We start from the raw sequence: 16179 nt of genomic DNA on the forward strand, positions 1-16179 counted from the left end.
ATGTGCAATGCGTGTATGTAGAGGGTAGGGGATACCTTCTGGTATCATTCCTTCTCCGACACTGTCCACCTTTTTTTTTTTTTTTTGAGACAGTCTCTAATGAGGCCCTGAGGCTTAACCACTAGACAGACTGTGGGTCCCAGGAATCCACCTTTGTCTATCTCTCCAGAGCTGGGATTCCAGCTGCTGCATCCAACTTTTTACATGGGTCCTGGGGATTGAACTCAGGTCTGCATGCTTGCACAGCAAGAACTTTATCAATTGAGACATCTCTCCTGTTCCTTAAGCTGTAATTTTCTGATAAATTACCAGAAATATACTAACATGTATGTGTATTACCTCAATATTAATACTGCATATCCTCTGAAAAATAATGATTTTTTTTGGATGGGTAAGAGTTCCACAATGAGTTGTATGTTTGTACTTTCTTTGTGCATGAAAGATTCAGTAAATGACTGTTGAAGGTGTTAGAAATTGGAACAATACCGAAATTATAAAATATAATTTAAAAATCTTTAAAATGCATGAACTACTACTTGGCTTTTTTGTAAATGAGTTGTGTTTCTATTTGCAGATAGTGAAACTAGTTCCTTAATGGATATAGAAAATGTAATTCTGGCTAAAGTTCACGAAGATGAAGAAGACAATTCAGAGGCAATACTAAAATCTGAGAAGCTTCATCAAGACTTATTTTTCATGGAAAGGGTTTTAATGGAAAATGTATTTCAGCCAAAGCTTGCAGCCTACCGCCAACTCCCTGTTTTAAAAGGTATTTTTAAAAAATAATCATGGTTAGACAAATAATTTAAAAATTAGTTGCAGTTTTGCATATTTTAAATGTAATTTCCACACTAGTTATCACTTATTAAAGAATATGCTTATGTATTTTTAACCACTTACCAATGACTTATGAAACATATGAGGAGCACTTGAGTCCAGACCAGATAATCCACAGAAGGGCTGACCTCAAATTTAAAACTTCAAAAGCATCTTTGTGCTTATTTTCTCCTTGTTCCTGCATCAGATTAGGCACTCATTTTTTTATAGTGTTTTTCGTGTTTAGTCTCCCTTTGCACTGCCGTCAACTCTCAGGTTCTGACTGCTTTAGCATCACTCCCTGATGTTAATGGCAGGGACCTTCATCCCATTCTCAGTGCTACAGATCTCCTATCATATGTTCATGGAATATTTTATTTTAGCTATTTACAAATTTATTGTCAGCTTCTACTTTCTGGAGCTGGAACCCAGGTCCTTATATAAGCTCTGCTCTTGAGCTATACTTCCAGCTGTACTTCCTGTCCTGAGTGGTTTTTGTTGTTGTTGTTTTGTTTTTGTTGTTTTAGAGATGAATTCCGTCTTTTAACGCATGAGTGAGGTGAAATTTATAAAGGTTATATAGTGTGTCATTTTATTCCAAGTTTAATCCTTTCCACTCTCTTACCTTATCTTGCAAATTTATCCTAAACATCCTATGGTCATCGGATGCTCGAACTATTCAGAGCCTTCCCATTGCTTAGGGTCAGCTACATGTCTCAGAGTGTATTATTCCAGACATCTCTACTCTGGCCAGAGACTGTCATTGTTCTCTTTGAAAGTTCCTTGGAATTCAGAGACCTTTGAAATCTGTCTGTCCATTTCTTTCCCTGTACTGTCTTTTCCTGTTGTAATCCCACTTTTCACGAACTCTTCTTGATCCTCAAATCAAAGTTAATCACCTGTGTGGTTAAATCAACAATTAGGTTACAAAATAGAATGTGTAGCAAAGGCTTATAAACTTTTTGCCTGGAAAATAGAATAATGTTTTAAAACTATGGTCTTCTTTTATGTAAGGTTGCTATTTTAAAATTTGTATCATGTATACTGTTCCATTATATATCTAAAGAGTTGTATAGTTGTAACTTAAATTACTGTAAATATTGACATTTCCAAAGCTAAACTGTTAGTATAATACTTGTTTACTAATTAAAATAACAGAACAAATACTTTAATGGGTGAGATTTATAGAAATGGCATGTTTATATTTAAAATGTATTTTAACATATTTAGAAAATTAAGTAAGTTACATAGCTAATACCCTGATCAACATAAAGAATATACCCATGAACCATAAAGGTTATCTTGTTCTGGTTACATGTAAACATTACCTAACCCCTAGGCAGCAGTTGACTTTATCTGTAACCACAAGTTAACTTTCCCAGTTGTGGTGCATTATTTAAATGCATTCCCAAGATAAATATTGTTTTTTGAGACAGTGAGATGACTCAGCAGGTATAGGCACTTGACACCAAACCTGAGTTGGATTCCTCAGAACACACAGGGTAGAGAAAACTGACTCTTGTGCATCATCTGGCTCCCGTACACACACACACACACACACACACACACACACACACACACACACACACACACACACACACACGCACGCACGTTCATTTACACACACACAAATGAGTGTAATAATAAAAAATAAAATTAACTTGAGTTTAGACTCTTTCACTCACCATTCCTGATGTTGCAACCCAGTTAGATTGGTATGTATATAAATGGCTAATTTCTCAGTGAAGTGCTCCAGCACATGAAAATACTATAATTTGTTTACTCAACAGTTGACGGATCTACATTGTGTTCCATTTGAGGTTTCTGATTGACTCTTTTGGCAAATGTATTTCAGTTTCTTTTGTGAAAATGCCTAGCTCTGGATCACTGTGTAGATGTGTATTTATCTTCATTTTAGGAACTATGAAATATTTTCCAAAGGAGTTATACCATCTTACATTTCGATAACCAGTATGTAAGAGTCCCAGTTTCTCCAAATGCTAATTATTGATACTGGCAATACCTTTAAAAATGTTATTAGCATATATTATAAATAACAGGTTGCATTTCATTTTAAACATGTATGGAATGTATGTTATCATATTTAACTCCATTACCTTCCCATGTCCCATACCCATTGACTACTTTCCTCTTTCCAAATAGCAGTTGCCTGTTTCAAGGAGGGAGGAATCATGAGGATCTATAGGCAATTAGTTTCTAGAGAGGTAGAGATGTTATCTTCATTAATATAGCCACTGGAAAGATGAACATACTTCTGTAAACAATACATTGTCCATGTAAGTAACTTTACTTAAGCCCATTGGTATACACACACACACACACACACACACACACGCACACACACACGCACGCACACACGCACGCACACACACAAGGAGGAGGAGGAGATGACAGTCTTTTTAGTGTCATCCTAATGATTTGTAATGCTGAATGCTTGTGGTTAATTTTGGTATTTGTGTACTTTTCATGTATTGTTTGACTAGGTGTTTTGCATATACTAAAATTTAGTTCTCATATTTGTGTGTGTGTGTGTGTGTGTGTGTGTGTGTGTGTGTGTATGATGTGACATGGCAGGGGGCTGTGCCAAGGCACACACGTGAAGGTCAGAGGACAGCTTTGTAGGGTCAGCTCTCTCATCGGTCTTGGGAATCATACTTAGGTTTTCTGGCTTGGTGCCAATTGCCTTTACCTTCTGAGCCATTTTGCTGCCCCTGATGGTGTTATGTGTTAAGTTCTTGTTAGGTGCAAAAGAACAGTTTATTGGGATTGAATAAAAGGAAGCTAGCATGCAGTTGTAACCACTGAATATTAATATCCAAAGAATAAAGGAAATACATGGGAAAGTAAGTAGTAAAGAAAGAGGAGAAGAAAGGCCTTTTAATAATCATGGGACCCAGAATGACCCCTGTATCATTGAAGGAGCAGAACAAAGTTGAAGAATTGAGACTTTGCAACTTAGTATTAAGCTACAGCAGTCAAGATAGTGCATGTTGGTGAGAAGATAAACAAATAGGTGAATTAGCAATCTAGAGATCTCAGGATCAGACCTGTCTAGTGAACTGATCTTGGGCAAAAAACAATACAACAAAAAAGGCAGTCTTTTCAACAAGTGAAGTTAGAATATCTACATACAAAAAAGGAAATCTAGCCACAGACTTTAGATTCCACAAGAAAATAGCTAAAATATATTATAGACTCCAATAAAAATGCAAAATTCTTAGAAAATAACATAGGTGGAACAATAATCTTGGGTGTTAAATGTGTTTAAAGTAAAACTGCCCAAACACAATACATCAAAAAATAATCGATGAGCTAAAGTTCCTTAGCAGAAACACCACAGAGAGACTAAAAAGACAAATCCCTCGAGAAAATATTCTCGGAAGATATATCTGATAAACAATTGCTGGCTAAAATGTGCAAATATGTCTTAAGACATACCATCCAGAAAACAACTTGCTGGGCATCGTGCCACATGCCTATAATCATTGGACTCAGGAGGTGTAGCAAGAGGATCAGGAGTTCAAGGCTAGGCTGTGCTATGTGACAGCCAGTCTAAAACACAGCAGCAAACCACCAATACTCCACACTCATGACTTAAAAATGAGAAGAAGGTTGATGTGGTACACATTTGTCCCACCACTCTACAGGCTGAGACAGGAACATCAAGAATTCAATGTCTGAGACGGAGAGATGGCTCTGCAGGTAAGAGAAGTGCATACTTTTTCGAAGTACTCAGGCTTGATTTGATTCCCAGAACCCACATGGTAGTTCACAACTGCTTGTAACTCCAATCCAACTAAATCTGATGCCTTCTTCTGGCTTCCACCGGCACCAAGCACACATAAGGTGCCTACACATACATGCAGGCAAAACACCCATAAGCATACTAATAGAATAAATAAAAACAAACTAAACAAACAAGAAGGATTTAAAGCCTGCCTGGTCTACATAGCAATGTTCCGTCTCAAAATCAGTAAAAGGTATAAAGAGAGATCTCACCAAGGACAATATCCAGATGGGAAAATATATCATTGGGGAATTACAACTGAAAACAACCATGAGGTATGTAAAAGAACTCACCTGTTAGAATGGCCAGAACCCAAACACATGGTAATACCACATGTCAATGAAGACGTGGGCCAAGAGCTCATTTGTGACCGGTGGGAATGTACACTGGTATGTCTAGTCTGGAAGACAGTCTGACAATTATAAAACTAAGCACAGTCTTACTGTATAGTCAGTCTATCAATAGCATCTTGGTAGGTACTCAGACGAGCAGAAAATATATGTCCATACTCATCAAAAGCCCTCTACACAGTGTTTATGGGAACCTGTTTCATAATTCCTCAAATTGGAAAGCAAGCAAAATTCCCATTACTAGGTAAATGAGTAGACCGAGGTGCACACATTGCTTGGTGCTAAGCCATCAAGTTCTAGGTGGACATGGAGGACGCATACTCTCTCTTTACCTAATTGCCCTCACTCTCACTGGCAACTCTATTCCTTCCCTGGCATTAGAGCCTACTTTTTTGGGATTCTGATGAATACTAAAAGCCAGTTGAGACATACAGTCTTATGGACTGAACAACTTTATTCTTGGGTCTTTCTGTTGGTAGACAGCCACTGTTGCACTGCCTGGACCACAGCCTGTATGTCACGCTAATAAGCCTTCTAGAGAATCTTGACTAATAACAGTCATCCTCACAACATGAGCAAATGAACACATGTAGCTATCAATAAGGCAAATACTTTTGTGCCCCCCCATGCCCACTGGACTTAAGAAACAAGCAAACCATCCACATCTAATTTCAGTGGTTCTGTAGCCCTATGATCACAATTTAGGACCCTTCAACAAAACATCACATCAGTCTATTTCATGGATGTTGATTGGACCCTGTAAGAAAATATAAACAAGTTATAAGATACTTTTATATCAGAAGGCAGAATTAAATGTGGAGGAAAAAACCCAGAAGATTCCTGCCTCAGTTAAAGATAAAAGATATTCTCTCTCTCTCTCTCTCTCTCTCTCTCTCTCTCTCTCTCTCTCTCTCTCTCTCTCTCTCTCTCTCTCTCTCTCCACCCATCCCTTGGGCTGGGGGCTTTCACTACAGCCCCTCCCCTCTGACTGCTCAGGGATCAGATGCACTACTCCTCACAGTTCACTGGCACTGACAGCAGATTTGGTAAGACAATTGGGAATTCTTAAAGGAAGGATTTAGTTAAAAGAGAGAGTTTTAACCACATTAAAAATGAGAAACGCAATTACAATGGGAGAGAGTTAGCTCTCTGTATGATTATGTAGTAAATGATTTAAAAATGGAACAATTAAATGAAAGGATAATCAACTGGGATTAACATACTGTTAATTATCTTTTTGAAAATTTTTGTTGTCAGTTTGATAATTCTTGGTTTATCTCTAAAAATGTTGGTTGATATGAGTGCAATGATAAAGGCCTTAGAAAAACTTATTAAAGTGGATCATAGAGATACTGAAATCCAGACAGAGGAATTTAATGGAAAAACCAAGTTCAGCATTGCATTATAAGGTTAAAGTGGAACAGTCTAAGGTCTTAAGAAAACCAAACTTAATGTGCCCATTAACTTTATAGGAAGTGCCAAATGATAGAGGTTCTGTAAGAACTAATGGGATGCCTGTGACAGTGTTAGATATAAGGAAATTCAAGGAAGAGGTAGTCTCATATGGCTTGCATGCACCATTTGTGAAGTAGATGTTAGACACGTGGTCAGTTTGTAATAGAGTTATATCCCTACAGACTATATAGACTTGATTAGCCTCCAAAACAATACAGAGAAACCCTGTCTCATAAAAACAAAAAAAATACAAATTAATGATGTTGTTATTGAAGATCTGGTAGCCATAGGTGTGGAAATAACATTCATAGCACCAGAATCTTGGCATCCAAATTTGCTTCTTCAGGAGTTAAATGTTAAACATTTAGGAACTGGAACTTTATCTCAGGTGAAACAGAGCACTGGAAGGGTCAAATGTACAGGGCCAGAAGGACAGAGAGGAAAACTAAAGCCATATGTTGATAATATACCAATGAATTTGTGGGGACATGATGTGTTACAGCAATGGATTAGAAACAAACCATGAATTAGCATAATTCTGGGAAAATATAAGAAGGTATTATAATGAACAGTCACCGACCATTCCAGTTGTACAAAAACATGACAGCTGCTGATCTTTCAAAGGCACCAACAGCACTACCTTTAAAATGGTTAACAGAAAAATCTGTATGGGTTGCACAGCGGCCTTTAACAGCAGACAAACTGCAGGCTTTAGAAGAGCAACTAAATGCTCAGCATATTGAGGAATCAACCAGCCCTTGGAATTACCCTGTATTTGTTATGAAAAAGAAATCAGGAAAAAGGAGAATGGTAACAAACCCAAGAGCTGATAATAAGGTGATACACCCAATGGGCTCTCTGCATTCTGGAATTCCTTATAAACCTCTCTAGTGCTGGGATTAAAGGTGTGTGCCACCATCACCTGGCCTCTATGGCTTGTGGCTGGCTTTGCATTCTGATCCCCAGGCAAGCTTTATTAGATCATAAACAATATATCACAACTCCTCTTTTTTTTTGTCTAATACAAAAAGGCTACAATTAACATAAGAAAAGCCATATATAATAAGTACAATAACTATATACAATATATACAGGCAATAAGTACATCGACAATGTTTAGTCCAGTTGCATTTGACAAATTCAGAGAAAATACTCCATTATCTATTCTATCTTGGTGAGTCCAAAGTCTTGTACTTAATTTACTTTCTATTCTAATTTGCATTATCAAATTATGTTTTAATGTCTCTCAACCTTTTACACTTTACACCTTTTTAGTGAGTTTCTTTTCTTAGTCTGGTCAACAAGGAAAACTATAACTATCTAGTCTTCAACTCCCTCAGACACCAGAGAAGGAAATAATATTAACTGAATAAGGAGGAAGTGTGAGCAAATAACTTCCAAAAAATGTGAGAAATGACAGAAACAGCTGACTGACCGCTTTGCTTTTCTGACCCTCAGCTTGAACCCCAGTATCAGTCCCTGAATTTTTATTATTGTTGGTACAATGAAGCTTGTTTTGCATTTTCAAGGTAGCAGCATTTTGATGTGCTACTCTGGCCCATTCTCTTAGTGGCCTGAAAGTCTGCTGTCAGAAGGCTTCTGTAGGTCTGGGTTACCATTCAGGTGCCCTGTCACTTTGACTGTGTATTCCAGTAGGTCTAGTGATGTTGTGTCAGCAACAGAGAACCTAGTCAGATTCTTTGGTGTGGAGAGCAATATCTCTGTTTGATTTAACTGTAGAAAATGAGCCTGGAGAGGCTGAAGAATCTTTGGAAAAGGAGAGTCATGAGGAAGCAGATGATGAGGTTAAGAAGGAGGATGAGGAAGAAACGGAAATGGAACTAGAACTAGAGATAACCACAGAGCAGTCAACAATACCAGCCAATTTGGAACGGCTCTGGTCTTTTACCTGTGACTTAACCAAAGGCCTTAATGTGAGCAGCCTTTCCTGGAATAAAGCAAATCCAGTAAGTTACCAAATGGTCTAACAATTCCATCCTAGCATTTAAAGGATAGTTCTTTTGTAAAATTTCATTAATTTGTGTGTATGGTGTGTGTGTGTGTGTGTGTGTGTGTGTGTGTGTGTGTGTGTGTACAGGCTAGCTGGCCAGATGATTCTCTTGTTTCCACCTCTGGAATTACAAGTGTGAGCCATCACATCTGACTTTTGGGGGCTTCTGGACACTGAACTCCGGTCATCAAGCATGTGCAGCAAACACTTCTACACACGGAGTCATCTTGCTGGCCTCTGGTAAATTCTAAAATGAAGGATATTTTTGTTTGTTTCTTTGTTTTTATTCAGCCATGGGCAAAGGATTTAACCTGGCTATGGAGGAAGCTTAACTTAACATCAGTGTAGCCATGACAGGCTGCAGGCTAACAATATGGGGGACAAGGCCACACCCTTACAATAACCAGGAAAAGCCACAGTTTGTACCCTGTGAGGGACCAATCAGAATTGAGACAAACAAGTACTAGATGCTCCAGAGCATTACAAATAGCTTACCTAACTTGTATATAGGTTGCCAACTTCCTTGCAGCAATGCCAGTACCAATTCCTGTTTGACAAGACTCCTGCTGCCACATTCTTGCCCACTCAGGAGTTCAACCCCCATCTGAGTCTGGAATTCCCCTACCCTCCAACCCCATCCTTTACTCCTTGAAAAACCTGCCATAGCTGAGCTCATTGCTTTTCCCAGTCCAATCACTGTGTCAGAGTGGACGGAGAGCCCCAGCTCGAGCTTGCAATAAAGGCTCCTTGCTTTTGCATACTAACTCTCACATTCCCGGTGGTCTCTGGAGGGCTCATGACATGGGCATAACAGCTATAACAGATAGTTTTAAAATGTCTCTGAATGAAGTTTTATGTTTGAAAACTCAGAAAAGTCAAATAGTTATTTTTCTCTTTACATATAAAAAATTACCATCTTTATTCTAAGAGTGTGCTTGGCACATGGTACCCTCCAAGTCCACATTAGGTGATGTGATATATACTAGAAAATAGTGTGTGATTGACTTATTTTAACCTGTCCCCAAATTGATATACCCACGTTTTTCTTCTCCTCCAAGCAGTCATATTTGGAAGGGTGTGCTAAAGCAGTGATCATGCCAATGTGTAAAACGTTTATGGGATTCCTCAGTAATATTATTACTAGTATTATTAAAATGAATAGGCAGCACTTTGTGTGTGCCAGAAACTATTTAAAGTTTTTAAAAAACATTTTATTTTTATTCTTTTACATTATGCATATGTGTGTTTGTGTGTGCATGTGTGCTCATGAGTGCAATGTCCTAGAAAGCCAAAGGCAAACTGATCCCCTGGAGCTGGAGTCAGTTAGAGGTGTTGTGAGCACAGTGTGGGGCCTGGGAACTGAACTCAGGCCCCCTGGAAAACACTACATGATCATAAGTGCTGATACATCTCTCTAGCCTTGTGCTAACTTACCTGTGTGAGTCAGATCCTCCATTATGTTGATAGGGAACTGGAGGCAGAAAGACAATAAATGATTTCTTTAACCTCACCCAAAGAGGAGACCCAGCAGCCAGAACTCAGATGCAGAAATCTGGCAGGAGAGTTCCCAAGTCACCTTGAGGCAGATAAGCTAGGTCTTAAACCTGTGGGTTGCCACCCCAAAGACCATCAGAAAGCACATACTTACGTTATGATTCCTAGCAGTACCAGAATTGTAGTTATGAAGTAGCATTGAAAACAATTTGTGTAGGGGTAACTGCAACATGAGGAACTAACTGTATTAAGGGTCTCAGCATTAGGAAGGTTGAGAACCACTGAGCATGGGATTCCTCAGTAATATTATTACTAGTATTATTAAAATGAATAGGCAGCACTTTGTGTGTGCCAGAAACTATTTAAAGTTTTTTAAAAACATTTTATTTTTATTCTTACTCTTTTGGAGTGTTGTTCTTTTGATCTTTGGGAGGTCGGCCACCAGCTCCTAAATAAATCACACACGAGCCTTATTCTTTATCAATGCCCAGCCTTAGCTTGGCTTGTTTCTAACCAGCTTTTCTTAACTTAAGTTATCCCATCGACATTTTGCCTCTTGGCTTTTTCCTTCTGTATATCTTACTTTCACTCTTATTCCATGACTGGTTAGGTAGTTGAGTGGCTGGCCCCTTCTCTTTCTCCTTGATTTTCTCTTGCTTTCCAATTCCTGTTTTTCTCCTCCTATTTATTCTCTCTGCCAGCCAGCCCCAACTATCCTTTCTGCTGCCTTGCTATTGTCTGTTCAGCTCTTTTTAGACCAATCAGTGTTTTAGACAGGCAAAGTAACACAGCTTCACAGAGTTAAACAAATGCAACCTAAAAGAATGCAACATGTTTTTGCATCATTAAACCAATGTTCCACAGCATAAACAAATTTAACACATTTTAAATTAATAATCCACAACATAGATGCTTAGTGTAGTTTGAACTCAAAGTATTGTACATACTAAGCAAGCACTCTACCACTGAGCTGTAGCCCCAGCCCTAGCCCTCTGTTTTACCAGTAATTTGTAATAGTTCATTACAATAGGTATCTTTATGCATTTGCTACTATTTCCTGCCATCCTTTCAAGTGTCTTTTTCTGGTTTTCAGGACCTTTTGGCTGTTGGCTATGGGAACTTTGGATTTAAAGAGCAAAGAAAAGGAATGGCTTGCTGCTGGTCAATAAAGAACCCCATGGTAAACCCAAACAGTAATAAGAATATTTTTGTCTCATTAAATGTTGACAGGAAGTCGGGCGTTGGTGGCGCATGCCTTTAATCCCAGCACTCGGGAGGCAGAGGCAGGCAGATCTTTGAGTTCGAGGCCAGCCTGGTCTACCGAGCAAGTTCCAGGACAGGCTCCAAAACAATACAGAGAAACCCTGTCTCAAAAAACCAAAAAAAATGTTGACAGGGTTTTTGTACGATATATACTTGTGTATAGTAATTCAGCAAAGTCCAAACTATTTTGTCAGTCAAGACTTTCCACTTACTTATGTGTGTTCACATGTGTAAGTGCCTACGTGTGCAGGTATGCATGCATGTGTGTGTGTGTGTGTATGTGTGTGTGTGTGTGTGTGTGTGTGTGTGTGTGTGTGTGTGTGTAGCTCGGAGCACACAGTCTTAGAGACTGTTGACTCAGGGCCATTCACCTTCTGTTTTTGAGTCAGGGTTTCTCAGTGGCTTAGATCCTCTTGTCGCTGCCTACAAATGCCAGTATTAAAAACACACACCACCAGAACCCAGTGTTTCTCCATGACTTCTGGGACTTAATTCAGGTCTTCTTACTTGAAAAGGCAAGAAATTTACCAACAGAGCCATCTCCCTGGTCCTCATTGTTTTCTTTTGTTTAAATTCATAACAGTTACAATTTATTCTTATTTTACATGAGGAGAAGGGAAATCATTCATAACTTCACACAATACATCCCAACCATCTTTTATTTACTGTGTTATCACAGCTAAGTATAAAGGAGCCTATAACCTAAGACCCCTTGAAAAAAACACATGTAATCAATGGGATCAGAAATAAGAATAGAGCACTCTATTTAGCTAGTAGAAAAAGAGTTAGTAATCTGAGAAATAATCATATTTTTTCAGAAAAATATATTAAACCTAAGAATCAAGCCAGTAGGTAATCCTATCAATAAATCTAGATATCTACTTATTCATATTCTAGCTTAATAACAGTATGAATTTTATAAGGAGAAAGGATAAGAATGACAATAGGCTTTTAACTAAATAGCCCTACTCCATCCATCTATTGCTGTGTAGCTTTACATTTAATTCAGCTCAGAAGTAAAATGTGATGTCAAAAACATGTAGGGTAAAAGAACGTATGTAGTGATTAAAGTTATTGTGAGTAGCCACAGGGCACTGGGTTAACACACAGAAAAATAAGCTATTTGAAATGTGGGAGGATTGGCAGAATTCATCATCAGTAGCTTGTCTCCTTTTCCACATAGGGATTAGACAGAGGAAAGGATTTAGTCCAGTCACAATAGAGTTGTAAAAAGAAGTAGGTTAGAGAGTTGGGAGGAGTTTTTCTTTTTCTTTTTTTTTTTTTCGATACAGAGTTTCTCTGTATTGTTTTGGAGGCTGTCCTGGAACTCTCTCTGTAGACCAGGCTGGCCTTGAACTCACAGAGATCCACTTGGCTCTGCCTCCTGAGTGCTGGGATTAAAGGCATTAAAGGCCTGCTGGGAGGAGTTTTTCTATTTGCTTTATAGAAATAATGAAACAATCCAGGTTTCTTCCTTCCTTCCTTCCTTTCTTTTTAATTTTCTTTATTTTATTATTATTATTTTTATTTTTTGAGACAGGGTTTCTCTGTGTAGCTTTGTAGACCAGGCTGGCCTCGGACTCAGAGATCTACCTGCCTCTGCTTCCCGAGTGCTGGGATTAAAGGCATGTTCCACCACCTCCTGGCTACAATCCAGGTTTCTAAAGCAAATGGCAGAAGGTGCATGATCTGTTTGCAGCTCGTTATGCACTTCCATCTGGAGGGAACCATGCACTTGTCACACTCGTCCCTGCTAGAGGATTGCCAAGTGTGACAACTTATACAGAAGTCCATGTTGTATTTATAAAGCCATTGAGAACTAAGGCTTTATAGTAAGTTAAGGAAGTGACTGTTGCAAGATTTGTTTTCATGTTTGCTAGAAGCTATGGCCAGGAGTAACTGAAGGGAGACTAACTTCTCAGGTTCCCCGCCAGCACAAGACAGCCTCAGCTGCCATCGTAGGTTGCCTTACTATGATACGTAAAAAACACTTACAATGTAATGGAACATCCCGCCCTCCCCACAGTGGCCAGAGCGTATTTATCAGAGTTCATACGGAGTCACCTCTGTGGACTTTTCAATCGGCACCCCTAATCTGCTAGCAGTTGGCTATCAAAATGGCACGGTTGCAGTTTATAACGTGCAGAGCACCAATAACATTCCAGTTCTGGACAGTAGGTAAGAACCCACCAAGCAGATGAACAGACATATGATGCATGCTTGTTTTTTTTTTTTTCCGGGAACATTCATAAGCGTGAATGTTTTCACTTTAAGCAAATATTCTGTTCTTACTGAGAATAAAATACCATTGTTCTCAAAATGTTGAATGCTTCTTCCTGTTGTCTCCTGCTGGAAGATTTCATACTCCTTACTTCCTTCATACTCTTCTTTGCCTACCTTACCAACAAACTTATCTCAGCTTAGTGGCTTATGGATATTCTTAAATTATTACTTTGATACCATTTCCTCTAAGAAAATTCATTGTCTTCTTTTGCATACCCTACGCACCTTAATCTTAATGCTCACCACACTACACAGACTGTTTGCTGGTGAGTAGACAGTCAGGCAGATCTTTCTGAGCTCCTGTGTAATCTCAGTGAAAGCAAAGAGCAGGATTTCTTCTGTATTCTCATTATGTCATAAAATATTTAGCTTGTCGCTGCAGTGCATGTTAGAGGAGAATTGAGGCAATGAGTAAGTTATAAGGAGAATACAGGCAGGTAAAAAGAAAAGATAGTTAAATGAGTCAGGTGGTTGCTGTTTGTTTGTTTGGTAGACTAGATTTCAGATTGGCTAAGAGTTGGCCGTATATTTGTAGCAGTGTTAGAATAAGCTTAGTGGAGACTAGGTAGAGGTTCTTAGTACTGAAGTTATTTGCATAGGTTTGCCAGAATGGGTTCTAGTGCTTATTCCTAGGAAAAAGACCCATATTTGTTTTAACCAAATATTCAAAGCTATCCCTTTACTGTAAGTTCAAAACTATCTATTGATTGGAAAGTTTATATAAAATAATCAAGGGAATGAGAAATAGGAATAGAGATAGAAAAAGTCAGTAATCTGAGAGAGAATTTTAATAAAAAAAATCTCAGAAGCAAGCCAGTGGGTAATCTTAAAAGTATAGGAGACGAAAGAAATGTTGCAGGGGTTGTTTGTTTGAATAACAGACCAAAGACAAATTGATTTGAACAATGGAAAAGAAACTATAAAAATAAAGTTACTTATTAAACATGTGTAAAGAATGGATACATAAAGCAAAAAAATATAGATTCTAAGAAGAAAATGTTTTCCTGTGTGCTCCTTTTTATTAAAAAAGGTAATAGAATTATGGGTCAGTAAAATTTTCCTTTTGAAAGAAATAAGAAACACCATAGTAAATATTAAAGTGGTTAACTATTTAGATGTATGGCTCTTGAGCACACAAATAAATAAGGAAATAACTACATAAATAAATAATTTTTTAAAAGGAGCCAGTGAGATGGCTCAGTGGTTAAAGGCACTTTCCTCTGAGCCTGAGGACCTGAGATGGGTTTCGTTCCTGGGACTCCCAACATGAAAGAGACAGTGGACACTAGCACTATTGTCTGACCCTCTGCACATGTGCCCTGGGATACATGCAACACCCCCTCCCCGGGCACATAGAATAAATGCAAATGCAAAAAATTTACATAGTGATTTGACAATAAAAGTGCACTATATGAGTAGAAAAATGATCCTTTAGAAAGTTGTTCTTAAGGTTCTCCAAATTTATCTAAATCATTTTTATTTGGCATTGTCGTCTGTTTAAGCGAGTCACCTCACAAACATCTGGGACCTGTTTGGCAAGTGCAGTGGATAGAGCAAGACAGAGGGACTACAGGGGATGACAAAAGAGAGATCTTGGTGTCTATATCAGCTGACGGAAGGATCGTCAAGTGGGTTATTCGCAAAGGACTGGATTGCCATGGTAAAAACCAGGGGGAAACCATTTTCTCAGATGTTGAACTAAAGATTCTGGGTGAGAAAAACACATCTGGGTGAAAGCTGACAGATTTTGGCTTGGTCGGTAGGTGAAAAATCTGAAGTTGGTCATTGCTTTCTGAGCATCCAGATTTGTTTTGCCCCAATTTTAATCTAATCATATGCATACAATTAATTTGCAAAAGAGACGGATATGATGCTGAGTGTACTCTTGCACGTAGTTAAACGACAAACTGTGCATATGTTTATATACGTGTGTGCGCAGACACACACATACGTACGTACATACACATCTCTTTCCTTAAAGATTTGATGCGACTGAGACGAACTACGGCTGCCAGCAACAAAAAGGGAGGGGAAAAGGAAAAAAAAGGCGAGGCTTTGATATCTCGGCAGGCGCCTGGAATGTGCTTTGCTTTTCACCCCAAGGTAAATTTATTTCAACCCAGTATCTGCCATTATCTGTTATGGTTTCCAAAAACTGAGAGCAGTTTGTGAGCTGTACACACAAAACACACATCAGTGTAGATATGGCTGCCCGTATGAGGCAGTGCGGTAGAGGAGAGCTGCGGCAGAGTTCATTCTCTTTGCAACTACATGCCTCCTAGGCATGCCTCTCCCCACTCTCTTGTACTTAGGTAAATCACCTCTAGAATACACTGCTCTATATTTTAATGTGAGAGTTAGCCCTCAGGATTGGGATTATGAAGATCACTGGAGTTCAGATTTCCCAAGACCTTGATGACATCAGAGCAGTTAATGAGGTTTGGCTCTTCCAGAGGAACTTGGGAATCAGAGGACTCAGACGCCACAGCAGACTTCTAAGAAAACAAGTTCCATATGCTCAGTCTTTCTAGTGATACTATCACGTGCCTCATTTGAATGAAACCTTATAGGACAGAGAGATGGCTCAGGAGGTAAAAGCAGGTACCCCTCCCCGACCCTGAGCCCTTGTAAAAAGCTGTATACAGTGGCATGAGTCTGTAAAGCTAACAATCGTACAGTAAAACGGGAAGTAGAGACAG

The 16179-nt window shown here is 38.7% G+C and overlaps 1 protein-coding gene across 6 annotated transcripts in view; it reads left to right on the forward strand.

Moving 5' to 3' along the window:
• Dnai4 (dynein axonemal intermediate chain 4) overlaps positions 1 to 16179 on the forward strand; it is an 81539-nt gene that overhangs the window by 33856 nt on the left and 31504 nt on the right. For 3 of the 6 annotated variants that reach the window (XM_040757063.1, XM_040757064.1, XM_040757067.1), the window contains 6 exons: positions 575 to 769; positions 8170 to 8396; positions 11028 to 11114; positions 13224 to 13375; positions 14983 to 15140; positions 15462 to 15583. In XM_040757063.1, the coding sequence (XP_040612997.1) occupies positions 575 to 769; positions 8170 to 8396; positions 11028 to 11114; positions 13224 to 13375; positions 14983 to 15140; positions 15462 to 15583 (941 nt within the window). Of the gene's footprint in view, positions 1 to 574; positions 770 to 8169; positions 8397 to 11027; positions 11115 to 13223; positions 13376 to 14982; positions 15141 to 15461; positions 15584 to 16179 lie in introns of those variants that run through there. The other 3 variants (XM_040757065.1, XM_040757066.1, XM_040757068.1) reach the window with 2 other exon arrangements.

The sequence above is a fragment of the Mesocricetus auratus genome, unplaced genomic scaffold (assembly GCF_017639785.1).
Source record: "Mesocricetus auratus isolate SY011 unplaced genomic scaffold, BCM_Maur_2.0 Super-Scaffold_100014, whole genome shotgun sequence".
NCBI classification, from domain to species: Eukaryota; Metazoa; Chordata; class Mammalia; order Rodentia; family Cricetidae; genus Mesocricetus; species Mesocricetus auratus.